Source organism: Tiliqua scincoides, chromosome 3, assembly GCF_035046505.1.
Source record: "Tiliqua scincoides isolate rTilSci1 chromosome 3, rTilSci1.hap2, whole genome shotgun sequence".
NCBI lineage: Eukaryota > Metazoa > Chordata > Lepidosauria > Squamata > Scincidae > Tiliqua > Tiliqua scincoides.
In genome coordinates, this window is record NC_089823.1 from 130,391,089 (window position 1) to 130,414,539 (window position 23,451).

The 23,451-nt window shown below is 44.7% G+C and overlaps 1 protein-coding gene across 1 annotated transcript in view; it reads left to right on the forward strand.

The window, feature by feature from the left end:
- Nucleotides 1-23,451, forward strand: part of WDFY4 (WDFY family member 4) — a 161,136-nt gene that overhangs the window by 734 nt on the left and 136,951 nt on the right. Inside the window, exons 2-13 of the mRNA XM_066621374.1 lie at nt 3,269-3,383; nt 4,249-4,355; nt 6,017-6,169; nt 6,316-6,505; nt 7,329-7,518; nt 8,996-9,160; nt 10,304-10,749; nt 11,550-11,554; nt 12,127-12,144; nt 12,895-12,976; nt 14,665-14,855; nt 17,634-18,244. Of these exons, the coding sequence (XP_066477471.1) occupies nt 3,269-3,383; nt 4,249-4,355; nt 6,017-6,169; nt 6,316-6,505; nt 7,329-7,518; nt 8,996-9,160; nt 10,304-10,749; nt 11,550-11,554; nt 12,127-12,144; nt 12,895-12,976; nt 14,665-14,855; nt 17,634-18,244 (2,273 nt within the window). The remainder of the gene's footprint in view (nt 1-3,268; nt 3,384-4,248; nt 4,356-6,016; nt 6,170-6,315; nt 6,506-7,328; nt 7,519-8,995; nt 9,161-10,303; nt 10,750-11,549; nt 11,555-12,126; nt 12,145-12,894; nt 12,977-14,664; nt 14,856-17,633; nt 18,245-23,451) is intronic.

Genomic DNA, 23,451 nt, shown 5'->3' on the forward strand with positions numbered 1-23,451 from the left:
GCTCTTTACACTCTCACATAACACCAGAATCAGGAAACATCCACTAAGATTGAGTGTTGGAAGAGACAAAAGAAAATATTTCTTTACTCAGTGTGTGGTTGGTCTGTGGAACTCCTTGCCACATGATGTGGTGATGGCATCTGGCCTAGATGCCTTGAAAAGGGGGTTGGACAAATTTCTGGAGGAAAAATCCATTACGGGTTACAAGACATGATGTGTATGTGCAACCTCCTGATTTTAGAAAAGGGCTATGTCAGAATGCCAGATGCAAGGGAGGGCACCAGGACGCAGGTCTCTTGTTATCTGGTGTGCTCCCTAGGGCATTTGGTGGGCTGCTGTGAGATACAGGAAGCTGGACTAGATGGGCCTATGGCCTGATCCAGCGGGGCTGTTCTTATGTTTTTATGGACCATGGAAAAGAGCATCTTGGATATATTTTTTTTAATTGAGAGAGTAAATTTATATTTAAACACTGAAGGCCGACTTTGAAGTACCTTTCAACTCTATTAAGTTACTTCTCAGATCTCATGAATGTTTCAGTTTGACTTGAGGGGAATAAAACAGAATACTTTTAAAGCCAGATTTCTAAACAAAGTCATAGAATTGTTCTTCTTTGGTGAAAGCCACCTCTAACTTTAAAATCCTCCACTGGCCAGTATGCATGCACTTACAGATTTTAGCCAATGCAACATAAAATTCCCCTGCTGTGTAATTCTGATTAAGGCTACTCACTCTTCCAAAACATTTCCACTACATAACTTCTCTTTCTTCTGTGTAAAAGTGTATATTCTGACAGTTGTGAGTAAGAAGAAGAGAACTTGCTAGATTCACATGCAAATCACAGGTCCTCATGAGTCTCTGTGATCCACTATCACATGGGATAAAGGGGAAAATAAGATTGCAGTACATTGTTACACAGGAAAAACCACAGATGACCTACAATGCAATCCCAATCCTAAACCCCCCTGAACAGAATAGAATTTACTTATGAGTAAACCTCCATATGATTGCAGTGCTAAAATGTGTACCAACCCATACTGAGTATTAAAAATAAATTGTATCACTACTTTTACTGATTGCCTGCAAATGAACCTAATGGTTCATAAGTCAAGCCCAAGTCTCATTGTCTAGTCCAGGGGTGTCCAGACTTTTTGGCAGGAGGGCCACATCATCTCTCTGACACTTTGTAAGGGGCCAGAAAAAAGAAAAGAATTAATTTACATTTCAAATTTGAATAAATTTACATAAATGAATATATTCGAGATAGAACTTATATGAATAAATAAAGGTCTTGCAATAGCTTGTGGCCTATAAAAGGCCTTGCAAAGCAAGGACAGCCTTTCCTTTGCTGCTGCTGCTGCATCACAGATGTGAAACACCAAGCAGTGGAGGGAGCCCTCATATGAGAGGTTGAACAGTTGACCCTCACGCTGAGAGCAGTTGTATCAGGCCAGCATGGGCTCCAGCAAGTCTCTGGAGGGCCAGAGGTTCATTGGAACTGGGGGCTCCCTGAGGGCCAGATTGGGAGTCCTCGAGGGCTGCAAGTGGCCCCAGGGCCGGGGTTTGGGCACTCCTGGTCTAGTCCAATGGGTGGACTCAATGCTCAAACTTTTAGCATCAGGACCCACTTTTTAGAATGAGAATCTGTCAGGACCCATTGGAAGTGATGTCATAACTAGAGTGACATCATCAAGCAGGAACATTTTTAGCAATCCTAGGCTGCAATCCTACCCACATTTACCCAGGAGTAAGTCCCATTTACTATCATTGTTAAAAGCATATACATAGTAGCCTGTTAAAGTACAGATTCGTAAAATTTCTTCAAATGCAGTCACATGGCAGCATCAAGTCTAATATATTAAAAAAATAAAATATTAAAATGAATGGGGACCCATCTGAAATTGGCTCATGACCCACCTAGAGGGTCCTGACCCACAGTTTGAGAAACACTGATCTAGTCTTTTATTTAAGCATATAACTTAAATGTACTTGTGTTCATGAGTGTGTGTGTGTGTGTGGCGGGGGTGCAGTTTTGGACTGATTGCAACCTTATCTATGGTTAGTCACTCTGGTGTTGCTGTGGCTGTTTTTTGAAAAGTGAGTGAAAAAGACAAGGTGCCTGATATGGGGAATGTGGCCCTGGACATACATCCTGGGTGTGAACAGAAGTGAGAGCATGCTGCTACTCTCACTCTGCCTGGGGCACAGCCCCCCACCCCCCACCCCACAGTCATACGGGAATGCTATATCAGAGCTGGTACCTAATTATATACTGTATTTGATATACTACATGTAGGTAGGCTGGGCATGCTGTCACTCCGCTTCACATGGTTGGTGACTACTGATGGTGGTAGATGTGAACTGAAGGAAAAGTTCAAGAAGAGACAGAGAAAAACATTTTTTCTTGAAAAGAGATGGAGTGAAAAGGAGCAGGAAAGGGGGGGAAAGTACTGCAAAGATAAAAATAATGCTTAAGCAAATTCTGGTTCTCAGATTGCAGTCGGGATTAAATATGGCTGACCCTGTTCTATGATTGACACAGGAGGGCAGAAGGAAGTATGGTTTTAAGAAAAAAGGTAAAGGCATAGCCAGTTATTTTCTATTCCAACTACCAACCCCAGTCATGCTAAGTAGCAGTGCTCCCAGTCTGTCATTTGAGTTGCCTACACCTGCAGGAATAGGCAAGGCAGTGGCAGGGTTAGGGAGGGGGTGAAACGGGATAAGGAGGGGTGATGGGGTGGGAGGGCTATAGGAGGGAGTGGATCCAGTGGCAATGGTGCCCTCTGGACTCTATCCACCTTTTCTGCAGCTTCCCTGCCCCCTTTCTCCCTTGAGCTCGTGAAATGACCAAGGAGATCCATTGCAGAGCAAGAGACTTACAGAAGTGCAAGGGGATTTAAATCCCCTTTCGCTTTTGAAACCTCCTGATCTAACCTCCCTTCCCCCCAGAAACAGCATGCCTGTTTTTGGCATGACTGCACCAGTGAGGAGGGGGAGAAGGATAGGATTACGCTCTTAATCCATTAGTGTTTAAGCTGCTATGAGATGCTTGATTGTGTTTGTGTACAAAGAAGACAAGGGTTGGTGATGAACATCATTGTGACTGTCAAAACAGGGCACACAATATAACTGAAATGAAATAAAACCTCAGACTTTGGGGGAAAAACAGACAGTGCTATAATGGCAATGTTAGCAAATTCATGTCTCGAAAGGAAAATCAATGCATTTCATACCACCAAAGACACATCTTTTTCAAAATATATTTTAGGCCTGGGAGCAGTCCACTGGCAATATATGTTTCCCACATATCCAGCTTTTAGCCAGTGATGCTTCCAAACTGCTGGTGAAAAAAATCAAGAAGAAAATACATGGAAAGCCTGCAGGTGAGTGTGACTTCAGAATGCAATTTCTTTGTGCACTGGGGCAATGGTACCAGTCCCCAGTTGTAGCCTATTCTTTCCACTTCCTGGGTCAACTGATCCCTAGCAGAAATCCCAACTGCATCCCACCCAAGTTTTTCCTCAGTTTTGGATACTTGTTTTTGACCTCATCAGAGTGTGGGGTTATCATGGTATTTGGGGATGGACCCTCCCAGGAGAAGACAGTGTGGCAGACAGCAAGGATAAGGGATGAAATTCTAGATTTGAGGGAGAAAGTACAGCATAGGCAGGGGTCCTTGAAGCACAAAACACTGTGAATGTCAACTAGAAATGGATGGGACAATGCCCTTGATTATGGCTGGCTATTGATTTATTTTTCACATTTCTATACCGCCCTTTCTCCAAAGAGCTCAGGGCAGTGTACACAGCTGCTCCCCTCCTTTTGTCCTTACAACAACCCTGTGAGGTAGGTAAGGCTGAGAGAAAGTAACTGGCCCAAAATCACCCAGGAAGCTTCGTGGCTGAGGGGGGATTTGAACCTGGATCTTCCAGATCTAAGTCCACCTCCCAAACCGCTACACCACCCTGGCTCTTACCCCCTGGCTATTACAGAGAGGAAGAAGTTACAAAGAAAGAGGAACATGGTAAAAATGGCTGGGGGGGTGGGGCTTCCCACTGATTTTGGGACCTTTGTGACAGCCGAAGTAATGCCAACTGGTTGCCCTCCAATATGTCTCACAAAACATGATCTGAAATGACATTGCTCTTGGGCCTTAAGTCGAAAGCAGTGCTGACGGCACCTGCATGATTGCCTAACTGTTGAACTGTTTTCTTTCCATGGTGTTCATGTCTGATATTGCAATGACAGAAGAAGCACGGCTCATGGTGTGGCGATTCCTGCAGCAGAAGGCAGAAGAGGCCACTGAAGGTTATGTGCTACTGAGATCAGTCTGTCTGCTCTCTCTTGGTCACTTGGTAAGAGAAATGGTTTCTTTTTCTCCCCCCTCCCCTCCAAACACTTAATTCTACTGCTGCCTCAGGAGACCTCTCATCTGCTTATGGCTGCAATCCTATGCACACTTTCCTGAGAGTAAGCTCCATTGACTATAATGGAACTTTTAGGGAGACATAGAATTGGCTCTGAGGCTTCACTCCACTGGATCCTGAGCCTTCGTGTTGGGCTGTCCACCTGACACGGAGGCTCTGAATTCTACGACAACCCTTGGGTCATCGTAGAACTGAGTAGCCCCATTGTGGGGCTACTTGCTTTTTCCGGGGCAAGGGGACAAAAGTCCCCTTTTTCTGAGGAGGCGCCGACGGCTGCTTGGGGTATGCTGGATGCAGCGGCAGCCATTTTTGGCGCTGTTGCAGCCCTGTGCGCCAGGCTGCTCAGGATTGGGCTGCCCAACACTTCTAAATGCCTTCAGAATGCTCCATGCAAGTGACGAAGCATTTTTATTCACATAGCATCATATATTTGGAATTATTTCCAGTGTGGATGAGAAGTATGTTTCTTGTGCACTTGATAGTATTTTTAATTTTAATTATTCTGATATTTGACTATCATGCTGAATAACCTGAAAGGATCTCATACAATAAAATATGAAATTTTGCCATAAAAATATATGGCAAAGGCCAATGAACTGGGTGTGTGTGTATGTGTGTGAATGGCACCATTTGGGGTATAGCCTCCCTTCATATTTTGGCCATCAGTAACTGGCATCTAAAAGTACAAAGGAATACAAAGTATAGTAGCTAATAGCCATTGACAGACTTCTTTTCCATGAATTTAAGGGAGTAGTCTCTGACTTGGTCCTCTTTCTGAGTTATTTTTTCAAGACCTCTTGCAAAGTATCTCTTTAGCTGTAGAGCCCAATCCAGTGCATTTATAATAAGAGAATATATGTGAAATGGTTAGAATACCCTAAAACCCAGTATTGCACCTTGAAGCGTTGCTAGGAAGTAAAACTGAGCTCAAGGAGATAAAAGGTTAATGTTCCCATCCACACACAGACAACTCATTTAATTTAGCAATTTTCGTGTTCAAAAAACATACAGTCTGGAATTTTTTTAAAAACCACCATTGTTTTAAGACAAGAGTTACAGCTATGAAAGAGTCACTCATGCCTCTGGCCCCCCACCCCATAGAATCTGCAAGTTAAGGCATTTTAAGTTATGTTATGGCATTAAAGCAGTGGTTCCCAAACTGTGGGTTGGGACCCACTGGTAAGTTGCGACCTGATTTTTGGTGGGCTGCCAAAGGGTGACGGAAACAGATAACTAATTGCCTCAATCCCCGAGGCCATTCAAAAATCAGATACTGTAACTGCTAGTTACCCTGCAAAGAGCTCAGCTCCTGCAGTTTGCAAGATAGTTGCTAATTGCCCTGCAAGGAACTAAGCTCCTGAAGTTTGGAAGGATGGATAAATATAGGGAGATAAATGTTTGAGGGTCTTTTTCAGGTTACTATTACAAATAAATAAATATTTATTTCTAGATCTCCTTTTCTAAAAGTCTAGTAAACTTGGTGGGTCCTGATAGAGTGTTGTTTAAAAAAGTGGGTGCCAGTGCTAATAAGTTTGGGAACCACTGCATTAAAGAAATGCCATCAATTGGTTTTGCTTTCCTTTGTGCAGGAAGAAGGAATCCAATGGACTATAATCAAATCTGGCCTCCCAGTCACTCTTTTACAGTGCCTGTATCTCTTCTTTGCCTTTCCCTCTGAGGAAATTGCTGGTAGCAGTGAGATGAATGAAGGTGAACAACAGACACAGGAAATGTTCGTGCAGGTAGGGACATCTCTTGCAAAAGGGACATCAGTTCATGTGGGAGTGGAAGAAAGGTCTTAGAATTGGATTTAATTTCTTTAGGGCTACAGGAGAGGGTGCTTGATCAGTTGTCGTCAGTTCTCACTGATGTTGCTTTGTGCTTCCAGACAATGCTCAACATTTATGCAGAACCACAAGGTGTGGAGGAGCTTCTTGGGGCTACTGACCTTCAATCTCTGATAACAGCAACAGCCTCTCTGTGGGATCAGGGCAGCCCTTCATGGAAAGGCCCCACGAGCCACGTGCTGCAAACAATTTCAAAGGCTCAGTCCCAAAACACCATTTCATATTTGCAAGGTAACAGCCACTGTGGTTAGCCTCTGTGCCACTGACATGAATTAAAACTGTGATTGTCAGTTCTTTGGAACGTTTGCCAGTAAGGAATGTGTTTGGGTTGCTGGGATTCACTTGGTCTTTCCCCAGGGCAAAGAAGTGGACAGGATCAGATTAGGTGCCTTCTAACCCTTATGGCCCAGTCCTAACTGCACACTCCACTGCTGGAACTAGTGTTACAGTGACAGAGTGCATTTTATGGCATTGCAAATGCTGTTCTGGAAGAGGCCCCACCAACATTGGTAATTTGGTGGGGTGCATGGAATAGGGGAAGGGGGTGGGCAATCAGGTGATGGATGGGAGCATGTTAGAAGTGAGGGGGTAGCACCCAGTGTGGGTGATTTGCACTGGATGATATCCCCTCTGGAGCTAGCTGACATGCCCCCTTTGTCTCCTCGGACTTGCACCACCCAGGGAGTAAGTAGCAGCAGTGGGGAGGCCTGTGCCACCCCATTGATGCTGCAGTGGGAGTCCCAGCTGCTGGCAGAGTGCAGGTAAATGCCAAGCAGTGCAGGGGCGTAGAGAGGGTGGCAGGAGGACATGCACTAGCCTTCCCCGCACCAGCAACCTCTGATGGTACATTGGATGCTATCTTTGTCTGTAGTAATGACAGTTCTGGGATCAGCCTGGCCAGATGGGCCCTCAGACAGAGTCCACTGATGGGAGTGGGTCCTCAGCCAGTGTTTGTGCTGTCCTACTTCTGATGCTGTGGACAAGTCCTTAATACGGATACATCCAAATCTCCTTACTGTACAGTTACCAGCTACATGTTTTGTTTTCTTTCCAGCTACAAATTGCATTAAAATTTCCATCCAGAATTTGTCAAAGCTTGCTGATTCCTTGCCACCCTGTGATATATGTGGAGCAATCAACATAATCTTGGCTTTCGTGAAGAACTCCTACTCCATCTCACCAGCCTTGCTTTCAGAATTTGAGAGCAATGGGGGGTACCAACTGCTACAGAAAGTTCTTCTCAGGCAAGTGTGCTGACAGCCTGTTGGCTGCCGTGGAGGGATGAGGAAAGATTTCTATCTCATTGTCTTGTTCTGTGAAATTTGCTCATCAGGCATTATGTTTCATGAGTGTTTGCACATGAGTTGCCCCGTGTTCCCTATCATGGGTTTCAAGTTTAATGGCTGAATCTCTATTAAACTCGACAGCAGCTGTGTTTCAGCTCTGCACAGGCCTGAACCAGCAATTTGGCAAGGAACCCTGGATTCCTAATCCTGCCTTGGCATCACCATGCAGGCTGCTCCTTTGTCAGTACGGCTTTCTCTGCTAAAATCAAGACAATGTAACATTTGGGTACTATAAACAGGCAAGCTTTGAGTTCCTTCTTTTTAGAATAACAACAATAAGAAGACTTGTTCTGAACATGATTGTGAGTCAAAACAGGGTGCACACGGTCTAGAAGAGAATGTGACATTTCTTCCCTGGGTCAGCCTGCATTTTCTTGGGTGTTCACTCTCATCCATGACAATGACACATTACAACATGGTACTCAAACCTGTATGATACTAGAGCAGTGATAACTGTGACAAGGCTGTCTCTGTTCAGGTCGGGCTGCAGCTGGCACACCAAGTTGCTGTAAAAACAGCGTCTCTGCCACAGCTGCTTCCTAGGTATCCAATTGGATCTAATAGCACCTCCAAGCTGGGAACTTGTTCTTTAAGGAGCAATGCTCCCATCCAGTTGAACATTATCTCCCCAAATCATTCAACCACCTAACAGCACTTCCACCTTGTCCACACAGCTTCAGTTAGTTAGCCCTCATTGATCCTGTTACTAATGCCAGACACTAGAACTGCTGAAGTATTTCCACTGCTACACCTGGTTGTGGTGTAAGGAAACAGAGCTAGCATACCGCTGACACTTCATTTGTCATTTGCTATGTATACGGTGTGTTTGGGTATAGAGGAGCATTCAATCAAATGAGCCCCACAACTGCAGCCTGAAGTCATATAGTATTGCTCAGTGGTTCTCACACATTTAGCACCAGGACCCACTTTTTAGAATGAGAAGTGATGCCACCGGAAGTGATGTCATGACGGAAGTGACGCCATCAAGTAGGACAATTTTTCACAATCCTAGGCTACAATCCTACCCACACTTACCCAGGAATAAGTCCCATTGACTATCATTGTTAAAAGAATGTACATAGTAGCTTGTTAAAAGTACAGGCCTGTAACATTTCCCCAAATGCAGTCACATACCATGGGAGCATCAAGTCTAATATATTAAAAATAAAATATTGAAATGAATGAGGACCCACCTGAAACTGGCTTGCAACCCACCTAGTGGGTCCCGACTCACAGTTTGAGAAACACTGGTATAGCTTTTTTATGTACCGTTAAATCTGACTGAATTCTTCCTGTGCTCAGATCTACAGCGGAGCAGAAGCCGAAGTGTGCTAAAATGCTTTTTCCATAACTAAAAACTCCACCCTTTTTGCAGGTACGATGGGTTACTGAACAGCAAAGAAGATGCCAGTTTCAAAGAAGCACTGGATTTTCTGACGCAACTGACTGTTTGTGGGAAAACAGAACTGAAGGTTTCAGGAAATACTACATACCCTCAGCTGCCACAATTTAATGCTAAACAGCCTCTCTCCTCTGGTATGTATCTCTAGGTGTCATAGATCCCACGTTGTCAGGGAATCTGGATGTATGGAATAGAAAATGTAATGATGCATGTTTCATGGAGCAGTATGATTGGGAATTTGAACACCCCCTTGGAAAGTGACCAGGTGCGTAGAGCATGTCTTCCCTGAACTTCAAGGACTCCCAGAATTACTTGTGGGAATGAAAACGTAACACAGGGCGCAATTCTAACCAACTTTCCAGCACTGACTTAGCCGCATGCAGCCCCCAAGGTAAGGCAACAGGTATGCCCTTAGCTTGAGGAGGCCCCCTTGACTACCTCCCCACTGCAGGATGCAGTGCACACCAACATTGGCACAGCTATGTCAGTGCTGGAAAGTTGGTTAGGATTGCACCCACAATAATTTTGGATGGCTATAACCATCTGACAAAGTTTTCTATAAAAATATGTAACTGTTATAGGCAATACGCTCAGTCATGGGCCGCTGAAGACATCTGACATAATTTGATTTCAAAAGGTTTGCGTTGTCGATACTGGTACATTTACCTTTATGATTTTGAAGCACAGTTATCCCCAGAATCAAAAAATGAAGACAAATTAGTTTGATTATTTTTGTCCACTTGAAATTGAAAGCTGACTGTACTGTAAATGGTTAGATATAGTACAACTTCCTTTTTATCATAAAAGTGAGCTATTGCAACTCTGTACCTTAATCATTGTTTATATTCCCTCACTATACAAAATGTTGTTTGAAGATAGCTGAGAATGGTGATCAATGTGATAGACTGAGGAAGTTAAAGTTTCTCTCTTTTGATGAGGCTGGCATAGGCAATTATATTTATGAGGTATAGCAGTGTTGTCCCCTGCAGCAAAATCTTTACAGAACCCACAAAAATTTCTGCCAAATTGAATATATGTATTTAAACTGCAGCAAGATTCCTGACTGTATGCTGTTTAACACTGTTTAAGAAACACTGAATTCATACTCATAGATCAGCAGCCACAAGACTATTCAAGTTGAATTTGTAGTCAAACAAACACACATCAGCAGGATCCCACCTATTCTGTTTTTAGGAATGATGCAGCAGTGACTGGAAATAATCACCCAGGGAGAGCATTACCAGAATTGTTGAGTTCTGATGTTGTTTCTACAGGGAACAGAGTGAAGAATCTGAGGGCTTTCCAAGTGCTAGAATCCCTTTTTCGAAAATCCAGCAATCCAGAGCTTTGCCAATGCTGCTTGCAGGCCATAAAATCTATCTGGTCCTGGGACTCCATGAACTTCTTCCTTCTGGAATGGTCACTCCAGCCCATGTCCCAGTTTGTTGGTATTATCCCCCTGAAGCCACCTTTGGTCCAGGCACAATTCTTTCAGCTGTTGCAGTCAATCGTATTGGATCTCTCGTACATCCCACATGAGACCCTGAAGGAGGTTCAGAATTTGATAAAGGACAATGTTGAGCCACTGTGCACTTCACTCGCTTTGCGCAGCCTTCATGTAATCACCCAGAGTGACCCGCTCTTCACAGATATCTTCAGAGACTCAGGGCTTTTGGGAACACTGCTTGCTCAACTACGCAAAGAAGCCAAGATACTGAGAAAAAAAGGTACACTGTATAATGAGGTGCATATATAAACTATAGCCCTTCTGCGTGTGCTTCTGATCTCAGCTTTCCTTTAGAAATATAAACACATTTTCGGCTCTTGTGGTGACTTAAAGCCATGTTGGCAGTGCACACTGAAGGCTTGGAAAGGCCTGCTTCCCTATCTTATTGATCTGCCTCCCCATCTCCTTACCCTATAGTGCCCACTTCCACAGGGAGTGTGATGTGCTGCTGCTGTGCTCCCAATCCGATATTGTATTCTGCCTCTGAGACAGATATGATGCATTTTCATGATGGTATGAAAGTCCATTACCAGCAATCATTCCCCTTCCCATGGATGTCACAGTGTCTGCTGAAAGCTATGTGCTTCTGATTCCAAATTAAGCTGCCATCCATGTCTAAAGCAGGGGGAAAGTGCATGCATTGCATGTTTCATGTGCAATATGGTGCTTTTTCACACAGGGGAACCTCAGTGGCAGCTGACTCTGGACTCTTTCACAATATTTAGGAGACTAAGGGCACAATCCCAACCCATTTTCCAGTTCTGACATAAGGACAATGCAGCTTGGAGGTAAGGGAACAAACATTGCCTTACCTTGAGGAGGCTTCCATGATTGCCCCCCAACTGCAAGATGTAACACATGCCCCACAGGCACAGCTATGCCAGTACTGGAAAGTTGGTTAGGATTGAGCCCTAAGGTCCAAATCTTAACCCACTTTCCAGCACTGGCATAGCTGAGCCAGTGGGACGTGTGCTGCATCCTGCAGTTGGGGAGTACTCATGGAGGCCTTCTCATGGTAAGGGAATGTTTGTTTCCTAACCTAGGAGCTGCATTGCTCTTATGTCACTGCTGGAAAGTGGGTTAGGACAGTGCCCTAAGGGGAAGATTTCTATAAGGGAACCCTTCTGTCTGCCCTTCTCAGTATGCAGGCACCTGAACCTCACCTCTCTCCCAGCAGGTGGTCCTAGTCGATGTGTGACCAAGACGTAGTGGTGGATGCTTCTTCCCTTTCATGTGTCTGCTGTTTTTCTCTCAACCCACCTGTAGTTGCTCCTCCCCCTACCGCCAGTATTTTGCCCTTCTCCTACCTTAAATGCACATGACCACTTCCTCTTCTACAGTTGCTTCCCTATCCAGCTCCCTTAGATCTGGCCCTCAACTGTGTGAAACAGCATAACATACAGTGACATGAAGTAAGATCCAGGCCAGGGGAGGCAACCCACATACACTCCCCCCCCCCCATAAATAAATAAAGCTCAGTCTCTGGATCACTGTCTCTCCCCCCTCCCCCCAATAAATTATTTTTTTTTTAAACTCACCTCTTCTTCTCTCACTCGGAGCTAGGGAATGCTCAGCACAGGTCTCTTGAAGCAACTAGAAACTGGCTGCTCCTGGAGTTTTAGAGAGCTGGTTCATTGCATAGGCTCCTCCCTGCTTTTTTAATTGTGTTTTTCTATTTTAACAGAAGAAAAGCAACTCTTCCTGCTGCCTCCCAAGAACTTAATGATGCAGACATACTGCTATTTTTTTGATTGGCTAGCCAACTGTCCAGTTATTTTTTCCCCTTAAGCTAGCTATGAATATAGCCTAATCTGCTGGAGGCAAGTCTTCCTGCTGCCTCCCTAGAGACTGATGACACAAACGTTTTCTTTTTTATAATTGGGCAAATGGAGGTAGCTCTCCCTGGTTGTACTCCCTGCCTCTTTTGTTCCTTGCAAGCCACCATAGCAATTGAGCTGATTAGCAGCCATCCTTGTTTCCTCCATGTTTGTGTGCGTGCGTTGCTTTAAAAACTATCTGTGTGCTGCAGCAGAGAGAAGCAGCTTGGGAAAGGGGAAAGGTAGGGTTTTTTTTAAAACCCAATTCTGTCCAGCCCACAGGTGCATACATTTGATCCTTGTTGTGTATATGCAACGTTGGGCAGAAATGGCTTAAACTTGTTGCGTCCTTTACTTTGTTTTTTTCTTGCTAGTTCTCATGAGTCTCTGCCTACCCTGCCTGCACATCATTGATAAAATATGAGGATATATAAGAGAGAAAGAAAATGGGGCTTTCTGGTTTGATTGTAGAAGTGATAATGTTTGAATTGTTGTTGAGGAATATAGTGTGGTTGCTTTATACAGGAAGAACTCAAGCAGCTTGTCAGGACCAGACCATAGAAAAAGAGTTCATCAGCATGACACTGAAAATGGTGGCAGCCCTTGTTGTAGGGTCTGCTAGGAATACAGGTAAGGAGAAATCTCTGTTGAGCACAATATCATATCTACAGGGTTTGATTTTTCAATAGCTGTTGAAAAATAGTCTGTTGAAGAAACATCAAGAATTCTGTTTTTATGTGCTGAATGGAATTTGTGACTGGAAGAGGACCTTACTTTTTCACTAGAAACAGCAATAATCTAGGGGAAGGTGGGCCCTCCATCTTTACACTGCCTTCGTTGACGCAAGAACTGACATTAGGAAAGAGAGTGGGTGGCAATGTATCTTTAAAACATTACCTCTTTGCATTTCAAAGACAAGATTCCTTGTCTTCTGTCTTTATAAGGCTCTAACAGGACAGACAGAAGACTGATGCATGGGGAGCCACTGCTCATTTCCATTGTCAACTTGTTAGTACTTGGTAGAAGAGTGCCATTTACAGCAGTGCCATACCATTTATGACAGTAAGAACACAGTGGAAAGTTCCACTATCATAACCTCATGATAGGATTGGTCTTTGTGTTGAGCCTTCTCTTAAACTGTAGTTTTTGTGATCATTCATTCATTTGCACCCTGCCTTTTTCCTCCCGTACAGAAGGCACTTGAGTGGCTTACAACATATAAGAATACACAATATACACACCATTTAGTTTAGTCTATAAAATTAAACAAAATGATTAATAATAAAGCAAAACAAAAAAGTCACCATAGTACATAGTATACAGCACCTGAAAAAAAGAAATCAAAATCATGTGACTAAGAGGCGATAGGAAAGATCAATATAAACTTAGGTGCCAAAGGTTAAATGGAACAGAAATATTTTCAACATATAAGAATACACAATATACACACCATTTAGTTTAGTCTATAAAATTAAACAAAATGATTAATAATAAAGCAAAACAAAAAAGTCACCATAGTACATAGTATACAGCACCTGAAAAAAAGAAATCAAAATCATGTGACTAAGAGGCGATAGGAAAGATCAATATAAACTTAGGTGCCAAAGGTTAAATGGAACAGAAATATTTTCAGTCACTATCTTGTAGAAGTGATGGAGCCAACCTTATATCCAGTGGCAAAGAGTTCCATAACTTGAGGTCCCCTGTAAAGAACCTCTCACGTATCATTACCAAATGTGCCTCTGCCAGTGTTGGGTAGGCCTGGCCAGTACCCCCACTAAAAGTAACACAGGGCCACAGTGCCCCTGCCCCCCCCAAATAGTAACACTCATGCACATCCTTCTCCCTGATGTCTAGAAGAGGGGGATGTAGTGGAGCTGAGGGAGGTGGACCCCCAATACCCTCTCTTTCCCTAGCTTACCAAGGGGAAGCTTTGGCCGCCCTTGGTGCAGCCTCCTCACCTCATACAGGTTCTCTTTCAAATGAACAGGAAGAGTGGAGCATGCTAGGAGCCCTTGAAGCAGGAAAATCACCCAGAATTATCAAGAATCTATCTGGATCCATAGGCCTCATGGGCAGACTATCCAAATAGATCTCCCATCTCTTTGGAGGAAATGGACTTATGTCTTGGTGATGCTACTTTCTAGCCTGTCCTCCTTCCCTTTTTTAACTAGGGGAAATCAGTGTCGTATAATTTGAAATAAGCTATTCCCGACTTCAAAATTATGTTATTCAGTGGGAATCTATTGGGGCCTAGGTATGATCATAGCCTGGATATGAGCATAGCTATGTTAATGCATGCTTACTTACTATTTCAGTGGTCCTAAGAGACTATGGGATGGTTCCATTCATCAAGATTTTTGTAGATGATGATTTGTACCGAAGTGACACATTGATGATCCTGGAGCAACTGTCAGTCATCAACCCTGAGGAGTACATGAGCTTCATTGTTGGAGCATTGTGTTCCTCTACTCAAGGGGAACTGAAACTCAAACTGGATCTACTTAAGGTGAGAAATAGTTTCTCCTTGTTCTTTACTTTTTTATTCTTTGTTATTTGAGTGTGCCTGATAGCTGGGGTGGCCCCTTTCTGCCTATAATGAATGAAAGGGAAATTCTCTTGTATATTCATATTATGGGTAGACAGCTAGATACATAGCTGGATTAGCCACAGTCAGTCAGTAGGAAAGTGACAAAGTCATATTGTTGGGAGCACCCCGAGGCATAATAATGATGAAGGGCGGATTACCGAAACCAATTTTTTAAGGCTGCCTGGTGGGAAGGAAACTGGAATGGGACCTCCTTTGGGCTTTAGTATCCTCACTAACCTAATAGGCTGGATGACTTTTCAACACCCATGCAGAGGTTGGCTGATCTTCAAGGATCAGATGAGGGTTAATCTGAGGCTTGGAGTCAGTTTAGGGTCACCTAAGAGAAGGACAACTGCAGGAAACAGATGTATTTCAGGAAGGAGATACCTTTCCTCAGAAACAAATACCTGCACTGAGGGATGGGAGTAGAGGTGAGGGGGGGAGGGAAAGCAGATAAGGCCCACTGCAAATTTGTTGTGTTAGTTAATATATATTCAACCTATATAACTATATTGTGTATCTCCTTGCATCTTCATTGGAGGGCAGGAAGGAACGATTATCCACTCTGCTGACAGCAAACAGCTGGCTGGTGAATAGCCCAATCCTATAATTTTCCTCACCATAGACTGCAGGAGCACCAAAACAGACTGCACTGCATGGTGGTGGGGGCCAATCAGGCGGCTTGGAAGATGCAAGGGAAAATATTTCCCCTTACCATTCTGTAAGCCCCTCATTGCTAATGGGTCTCCTCAGACCTGTGCCAGCTCTTTAGCTGAGGAGGACAAACGGGACAAGTCACTTGTACCAGGTGCCATCCGCCCCTGTCCATCACTCCCCTCGATCTGCCCACCCTTCATCCCATTCCACCCACCCCACTGCCTTACCAAAGTTGGCAGGATCTGAACCCATCACTGCCATAAGTGGGTCCTCTCCACTCTCTGTGGTGGCGGCCTGGGAGTGCATAGCTAGGGGCAATTCTGTAAGCATTCACAATTCTGTAAAGCATGTTTCACCACACTGAGCAGATATGCATAGGATTGCACTGTAAGTGAAGAATGTGGGCGCTATAGTGCTCAAGTCATATTTGAAGCGTGCATTACAAACCCAGGACTTGTATTTCTGAGTCTGGAAGTGCAAGCACCACCAGTGCCACATCCCCCCTCCTCTGAAGAGAGTGAACTTTATCACGGAAAGTTCAGCATTCACTGCTTGCTTAAACTAGTATGAAAAGAAATGCAGCTTTGATGCCTAATTCTGACAAATTATAACAGTGTTAATACATAATGTAAGAAAATGAATTTATTATCTCTGGCCTTTGGGACTGTGATTACATTATGCACAAATTCAGATTGATTTGCTAATATATACTTAGCTGTTAAACCTCCAGCTCAAATGTGATTAGTCCTACAGTATCCCAGAGTGGCATGCGGCAGGCAATTATGAGGAATAACGAATAATGCAATGTGAAAATAAATTCTGTTAGCTATAACTGAGTTAGGGATTTCCACGGCAGCCAAGACTTTTATAGATTCAAGCCAGAAGGATAGGCGATTAAATTGTAACAGAGTTAGAGCCTAAAGAAATGCAGTTACTGCTGACCTCTCCAGATATGTGTCAAAGCCATCTAGATGTTTTGAAGTCCTATTTATTAGATTTACACCTTGTTCAGGAGTTTCTGCCTGATTTGGTAAATTAACATGCAAAACTGAATGACAGAAGTAGAGTCTTCCTCCTGTGTTTCTAGCAAGCCCCTTTTTAATACATTTTGAGGGCTAAAGGGGAGGGGGGATAGAGAAAGATTGTGCTTATTTTAGATGCACCAGGGTGCTGCTACAGCTAGCCAAGTTATATAGCAATCCTGACTTGTGCATGCAAAACATGCAACTTGTCTTGCTGGATTGCGTTTTTGGGGATCACTTCAGATTTACAAACCGTCACCATAGTTAAATGATTGCCAGATGATTTCTTGGTACAGAGGGAAATGAACAGGCTGTCATGGCCCAGTAGCTCTTTTGAAAGCACTTCCTTGTGGGTTCATAGGAGACAGCCCAAGTTAAACGTCCTCTTGTCCTTTACCCTGTAATGCCCCTTGCCTCAACCATGATGGTTCAGTGTTCCTTTGTGTGGTTTGACAGTGCTAAATAGAGCCCTGTCACAAGTGGCGAAAACCTATGTTTGCGCTGAGCTTCTTTTGAAAGCAGTGGGAATTTTTTTATGCATGGAAGAACAGTCATTCAAGCAGTGGCATAGTGTGAGTGAAGCAGGTGGGTGGGCGGGCAGCCCCCCTGCAGTGGTCTGGTGGTTTGCCACAGTCTCCCCATGGGGTGTGTGTGCTGCACTTGCCATACAAGTGTTTGGAGTGGTGAGCGCAGCATAGAGGGGCCCTTCTGCCTGCCCTCACCTCCATTTGGCTCTGAAAGGGGAAGGGGTGTTGGGGGATGAGGTGCTGATGCCGGTGTGTGTGTGTGTGTGTGTGTGTGTGTGTGTGTGTGTGTGTGTGTGATATGCTGAGTCATCATGTCATCCCACCACCCCGAGTGCCAGTGGACCCAGAGACACCACAGCAGTTTGAAGTGACAGGTCAGGCGATTTTACCACCTTATTGAAACAAGGTCCAGTCACTCTGACTTTGTTACAGTTTGGACCGACAATGAAGTGATTCACACGCATTTCCTTCCTTTCTCTCCAATGCCAAAGTCTCTCCTGAGGACCCTGGAGAATCCCAAGGGCCGTTCGGCCTTCAGAACCAGCAGTGGTTTTAATGGGCTGCTCTCCCTTCTCTCAGACATGGAAGGTGCATTGGAGGATCCTCCCTCAGGCTTGTGGGCCTCATTTGATCACTGCCATGCTATGGAGCTCATATTATGTACACTTCAAGTAATAGCAGCTGCTCTCTACTTGGACCCCATCAATTGTGACTTCTTCCAAAAGCATGGTCTCTTTGGGAAGATGGCAGAGGACCTTGGGTTGCTTGGCTGCTTCTCAGCACCGAAGAGCCAACAGACTCCTGTACCCCTTAACAAGACACGCTCATTTGCTGAGTTTTCAAATGCAGCTGTCTGCTCATCAGAAAGTTTTCCTACCTGGTTAAAAAGCTGCATAACGATATTAACTTTCTTTGACCACATGGCCAAAGGGAACTCTGTCCACTTCAAGAGCAGCTTGATGGAAACAAACCTTGGCATCAATGAACTATCAGAATGCACTGAAGAGACAAAGGAAAATCAACAAGATGAGACCGAAGACAGCTGGGAAAAAGTAGACAATAATAAAACAACTTCCAGCCTATGGCCAGAATACAAAAACAAGTAAGTTTTTGACATCGATAGTACTTTCTTTTGTGTGTCACCTCATGTATGTCAACTCATGTAATAGCTTCCTCCTGCAATTCAGTATTCCCACTTCCTCCTGAGAAAAAGCATTTCTTCAGAGAATTTACACCACAGACCAGCAAGGCCTTGCTATACAAAGATGGGAAATGACATTCTTCTAATTCCTCTTTTCAACCTGTATATTCTATTGCTTTGTCTAAAATATTTAATGATCTTCTATATACTAAATCCTAAATGCCTTTTTCCTTATTCTTTGTCTTTTATCAGCTTTTATACAGTGGATCACTCTGTCCTTCTTGGCTGCCTTTTTTTCTTTGAGATTGTATGGTACTGTCCTCTTTTGGTTTCACTCATATCTGATGAATTGTTCTTTAAAAGTCTCAGTGGATCTTCTCAGTTCCCTCTTTCAGTTTGGGTTCCCTCAGGGTTCCCTTGTCTTTGCTCTTTAGAGACTTCCTCTTGGTAATGTGATTTCTACTTTTGACTCACAGTATCTGGGATGAGACCCAGCTCTTTTTTGTGTTCCCTCATTTTCCCTATTCTTACTTTATTTCAGGTTGTCTCACAGTTATTTCTGCATGCACGCTGGATTGTTGTATTCAGTATGTGGAAGATGAAATTTATCATGTTTCTCTAAACTGTCACTTTTTCCTTTTTCCTTTTTCCTTTCTGTTTCAATTGGCAATGTCGACCTAGTCTTCTTAGCAAGTGAGAATTTGGGCATGATCATTTATCTTTATCTTTTTCAGTTCACATTACTGCTGTAGCTAAGATTTGCCAGTTTTCACCTTATAATATTTCCAAATTGTTCCTTTTTATCTACCAATTCTACTAAAATTTATTCAGATTCACACTGTCTTGTCTTGATTATTGTAATGTTTGTTTCTTTATCTTCATTATCTTTCAGCTTAAATCCAACTCTTGTTTGTTTCTAAAAGAATTCTAAATTTTCTAAAAGGAAAAATTAATCTTGACAAGACCCTTGAATCTTATCATAGTTCCATATGTTTCAGCCCACTAGCTTTATCTATTGTTTTGTATTCAGTCTAACAGCTTTGAACTGTTAAGGCTGCAGTCCTATTCAGCCTTCAAGAGACTAGGCTGCCAGATTCCGGATCTGTCAAGGAGAGAAATTTCTCATTTTTCTGGCAGGGAAAACCACCAAATGAAACCAGGGAACATGGCGTTGGCTTTGCGGTCAGAAATACCCTGCTGAAATCCATCATCCCACCTACTGTGGGAAGTGAAAGAATTTTGTCCCTGCAGCTCCAGTCATCAGCAGGACCTGTCACTCTCATCAGTGCTTATGCACCGACTCTGTCGTCTCCAGCAGAAGCCAAAGACAAATTCTATGATGACCTGGCCACCACTGTCAAGAAAATCCCTGTAAAAGAGCCATTGTTCATCCTCGGCGATTTCAATGCTAGAGTTGGTGCTGATAACAGTTCATGGCCCACTTGCTTAGGTCAGTTTGGCACTGGGAGGATGAACGAAAATGGCCAACGCCTGCTAGAGTTTTGCTGTCATCACGGTCTCTGTGTCAGCAACACGTTCTTCAACACAAAGCCCCAACATAGAGTCTCTTGGAGACATCCAAGATCAAAGCACTGGCACCAGCTCGACCTGATCCTCACCAGACGCTCCAGCCTTCCCAGCATCAAGATCACACGCAGTTATCAGGGTGCTGACTGCGACACTGACCACTCCCTGGTGTGCAGCAGAGTGAAACTGCAAACAAAGCGACTGTATCACACAAAAAAGGAAGGAAGACCTCGCATTGATACCAGCAAGACCCGGGATCAGAGAAAAGTGGAGGAATTTGCACGAGCGCTTGAGGAATCTCTTCCAGGCCCGGCCGACGCAAACGCATCCAACAGATGGGAACATTTCAAGAATACTGTTTACAACACCGCCTTGTCCATATTTGGCAAGAAGACCAACAAGGCGGCAGACTGGTTTGAAGCCCACTCTGAGGAGTTGACACCAGTCATTGAGGAAAAGAGGAGAGCTCAAGCAGCATACAAGGCCTGTCCCAGTGAGCGCAACCTGCAGGTCCTCCGAACTGCTTGCAGCAAAGTCCAACAGACTGCCAGGAGATGTGCTAACGACTACTGGCTCCAGCTCTGTTCCGAGATACAGATAGCAGCTGACACGGGCAACATCAAGGGGATGTATGATGGTATCAAGCAGGCCCTAGGTCCAACACAGAGGAAAATTGCCCTCTGAAGTCTGCCACAGGCGAGGTCATCCAGGATCGGGCGCAGCAGATGGAACGCTGGGTGCAGCACTACTCTGAGCTATATTCCAGAGAAAATGTAGTCACCGAAGAAGCACTGAACAACATTGAGTGCCTGCCTGTGCTGGAAGAGCTTGACAGTGAACCAACCCTAGAAGAACTTCACGTGGCCCTGGACTCCCTTGCCTTTGGCAAGGCACCTGGAAAAGACAGCATCCCTGCTGAAGTCCTAAAATGCTGCAAAGAGATCATCGTCACTGAGCTGCATGAAATCCTCTGTCTCTGCTGGAGAGAAGGTGGAGTACCTCAAGACATGAGGGATGCAAACATCATCACGCTGTACAAGAACAAAGGTGACAGGGGTGACTGCAACAACTACCGCGGCATCTCTCTCCTTAGCGTTGTAGGAAAGCTGTTTGCCCGAGTTGTACTAAAGAGGCTCCAGGTACTTGCAGAGAGCGTCTATCCAGAATCGCAGTGTGGATTCCGAGCCAACAGGTCCACCACTGATATGGTATTCTCCCTTAGACAACTGCAGGAGAAATGCAGGGAACAACGACAGCCACTCTTTATAGCCTTCATAGATCTCACAAAGGCTTTCGACCTGGTCAGCAGAGACGGCCTCGTCAAGATTCTCCCCAAGATTGGATGTCCACCCAGGCTCCTCAGCATCATCAGATCTTTCCACAAGGACATGAAGGGCACTGTTGTCTTCGATGGCTCCACATCAGACCCTTTTGCCATCCGAAGCGGAGTGAAGCAGGGCTGTGTTCTTGCACCAACCTTGTTTGGGATTTTCTTCGCTGTCCTGCTGAAGCAGGCCTTTGGAACTGCAACAGAAGGCATCTATCTCCGGACCAGATCAGACGGAAAGCTCTTCAACCTCTCCAGACTGAGAGCAAAATCCAAAGTCCAGCTGAAATGTCTGCGTGACTTCCTCTTTGCCGACGATGCAGCTGTCACTACCCACTCTGCCAAAGATCTCCAGCAGCTCATGGATCGTTTTAGCAAGGCCTGCCAAGATTTTGGACTGACAATCAGCCTGAAGAAAACACAGGTCATGGTTCAGGATGTGGACTCACCTCCCTGCATTACAATCTCTGAGCATGAACTGGAGGTTGTCCATGACTTTGTGTACCTTGGCTCAACGATCTCCGACACTCTTTCTCTCGATACCGAGCTAAACAAGCGCATCGGTAAAGCAGCTACCACATTTTCCAGACTCACAAAGAGAGTCTGGTTCAACAAGAAGCTGACGGAACATACCAAGATCCAGGTCTACAGAGCTTGCGTCCTGAGTACACTTCTGTACTGCAGCGAGTCATGGACTCTTCGCTCACAACAGGAGAGGAAACTGAGCGCTTTCCACATGCGCTGCCTCTGACGCATCCTCGGCATCACCTGGCAGGACAAAGTTCCAAACAACACAGTCCTGGAACGTGCTGGAATCCCTAGCATGTATTCACTGCTGAAACAGAGACGCCTGCGTTGGCTTGGTCATGTCGTGAGAATGGATGATGGCCGGATCCCAAAGGATCTCCTCTATGGAGAACTCGTGCAAGGAAAGCGCCCTACAGGTAGACCACAGCTGCGATACAAGGACATCTGCAAGAGGGATCTGAAGGCCTTAGGGATGGACCTCAACAAGTGGGAAACCCTGGCCTCTGAGCGGCCCGCTTGGAGGCAGGCTGTGCAGCATGGCCTTTCCCAGTTTGAAGAGACACTTTGCCAACAGTCTGAGGCTAAGAGGCAAAGAAGGAAGGCCCATAGCCAGGGAGACAGACCAGGGACAGACTGCACTTGCTCCCGGTGTGGAAGGGATTGTCACTCCCGGATTGGCCTTTTCAGCCACACTAGATGCTGTGCCAGAACCACCTTTCAGAGCGCGATACCATAGTCTTTCGTGACTGAAGGTTGCCAATACCTATTCAGTGGGCCCTTCTCATCCATGGATTCAGCGGATGTGTTTGACACAATGCAGGTGCTTACCCAGCATCTGAGGAGTCTCCTGGACCTCCCAGATGTGACGGGAAGGGTCTTCTGGTGTGGGGAGACTGCACGTGGCCTTCCTGGGCCTCCAAAGGCCTCCAGAAAGTGCCTTTTGGAGGCCTCCAGGTCTCAGAACACTTCTTGGATGTGACCAGAAGTCACGTGACCCTTCCAGTCATGTCCAGGAGGTCCTTTGAGGGCTTTTCCATGGATTTAATTGTTCATGGAAATTGGTGTGTGTGTGTGTGTTTGTGCGTGCGTGCGTGTGTGCGCGCATGCAGAAATGGATCTCCTGTGGATACCAAGGGCCCACTCTATGCTCTTACCTGGGAGTAAGCTCCTTTGAACAGAATAGGGCTTCTGTATAAGCATACACTGGAGAGCCCTATTAGTCTCTTCATGGCCTTCCTCCTTATCTATATTCATTGCTTTGTTCTCCTCCATTCCTCCCTTCGCATGAATCTTATTAATCCTTGACATCCTGTTGCTGCTCTTGGTGCCTTTTTTTCTTTCACAGCCCCCTATTTGTAGAATATTTTCCTTGTCGACATTCAGGTAGCCTCCCCTTTGCGTTTCTTTGAGACGTTATTAAAAGTTGAGCTTGTTTGTTAAATTATCAGCACCGAATTATTTAATCATTTAACATGAATGCTTTTAAATTTAATTATCTTAATATTATTTATGTTATTTAATGTAAGTTCCAAGTTTAATTATTTAAATAATTAACTAAGGAAATTCTAAATTATTAAAAACGGAGTGTGACTTTGTTCTTCCTCTTTTCTTTTGCTTCTTTAAGTATGCTTTAAGACAGGGGTGCCCAAACCCTGGGGCCACATGCGGCCCTCGTGGACTCCCAATCCGGCCCTCAGGGAGCCCCCAGTGTCCAATGAGCCTCTGGCCCTCCATCCTGGCCTGATGTAACTGCTCTCAGCGTGACGGCCAACTGTTCAACCTCGCA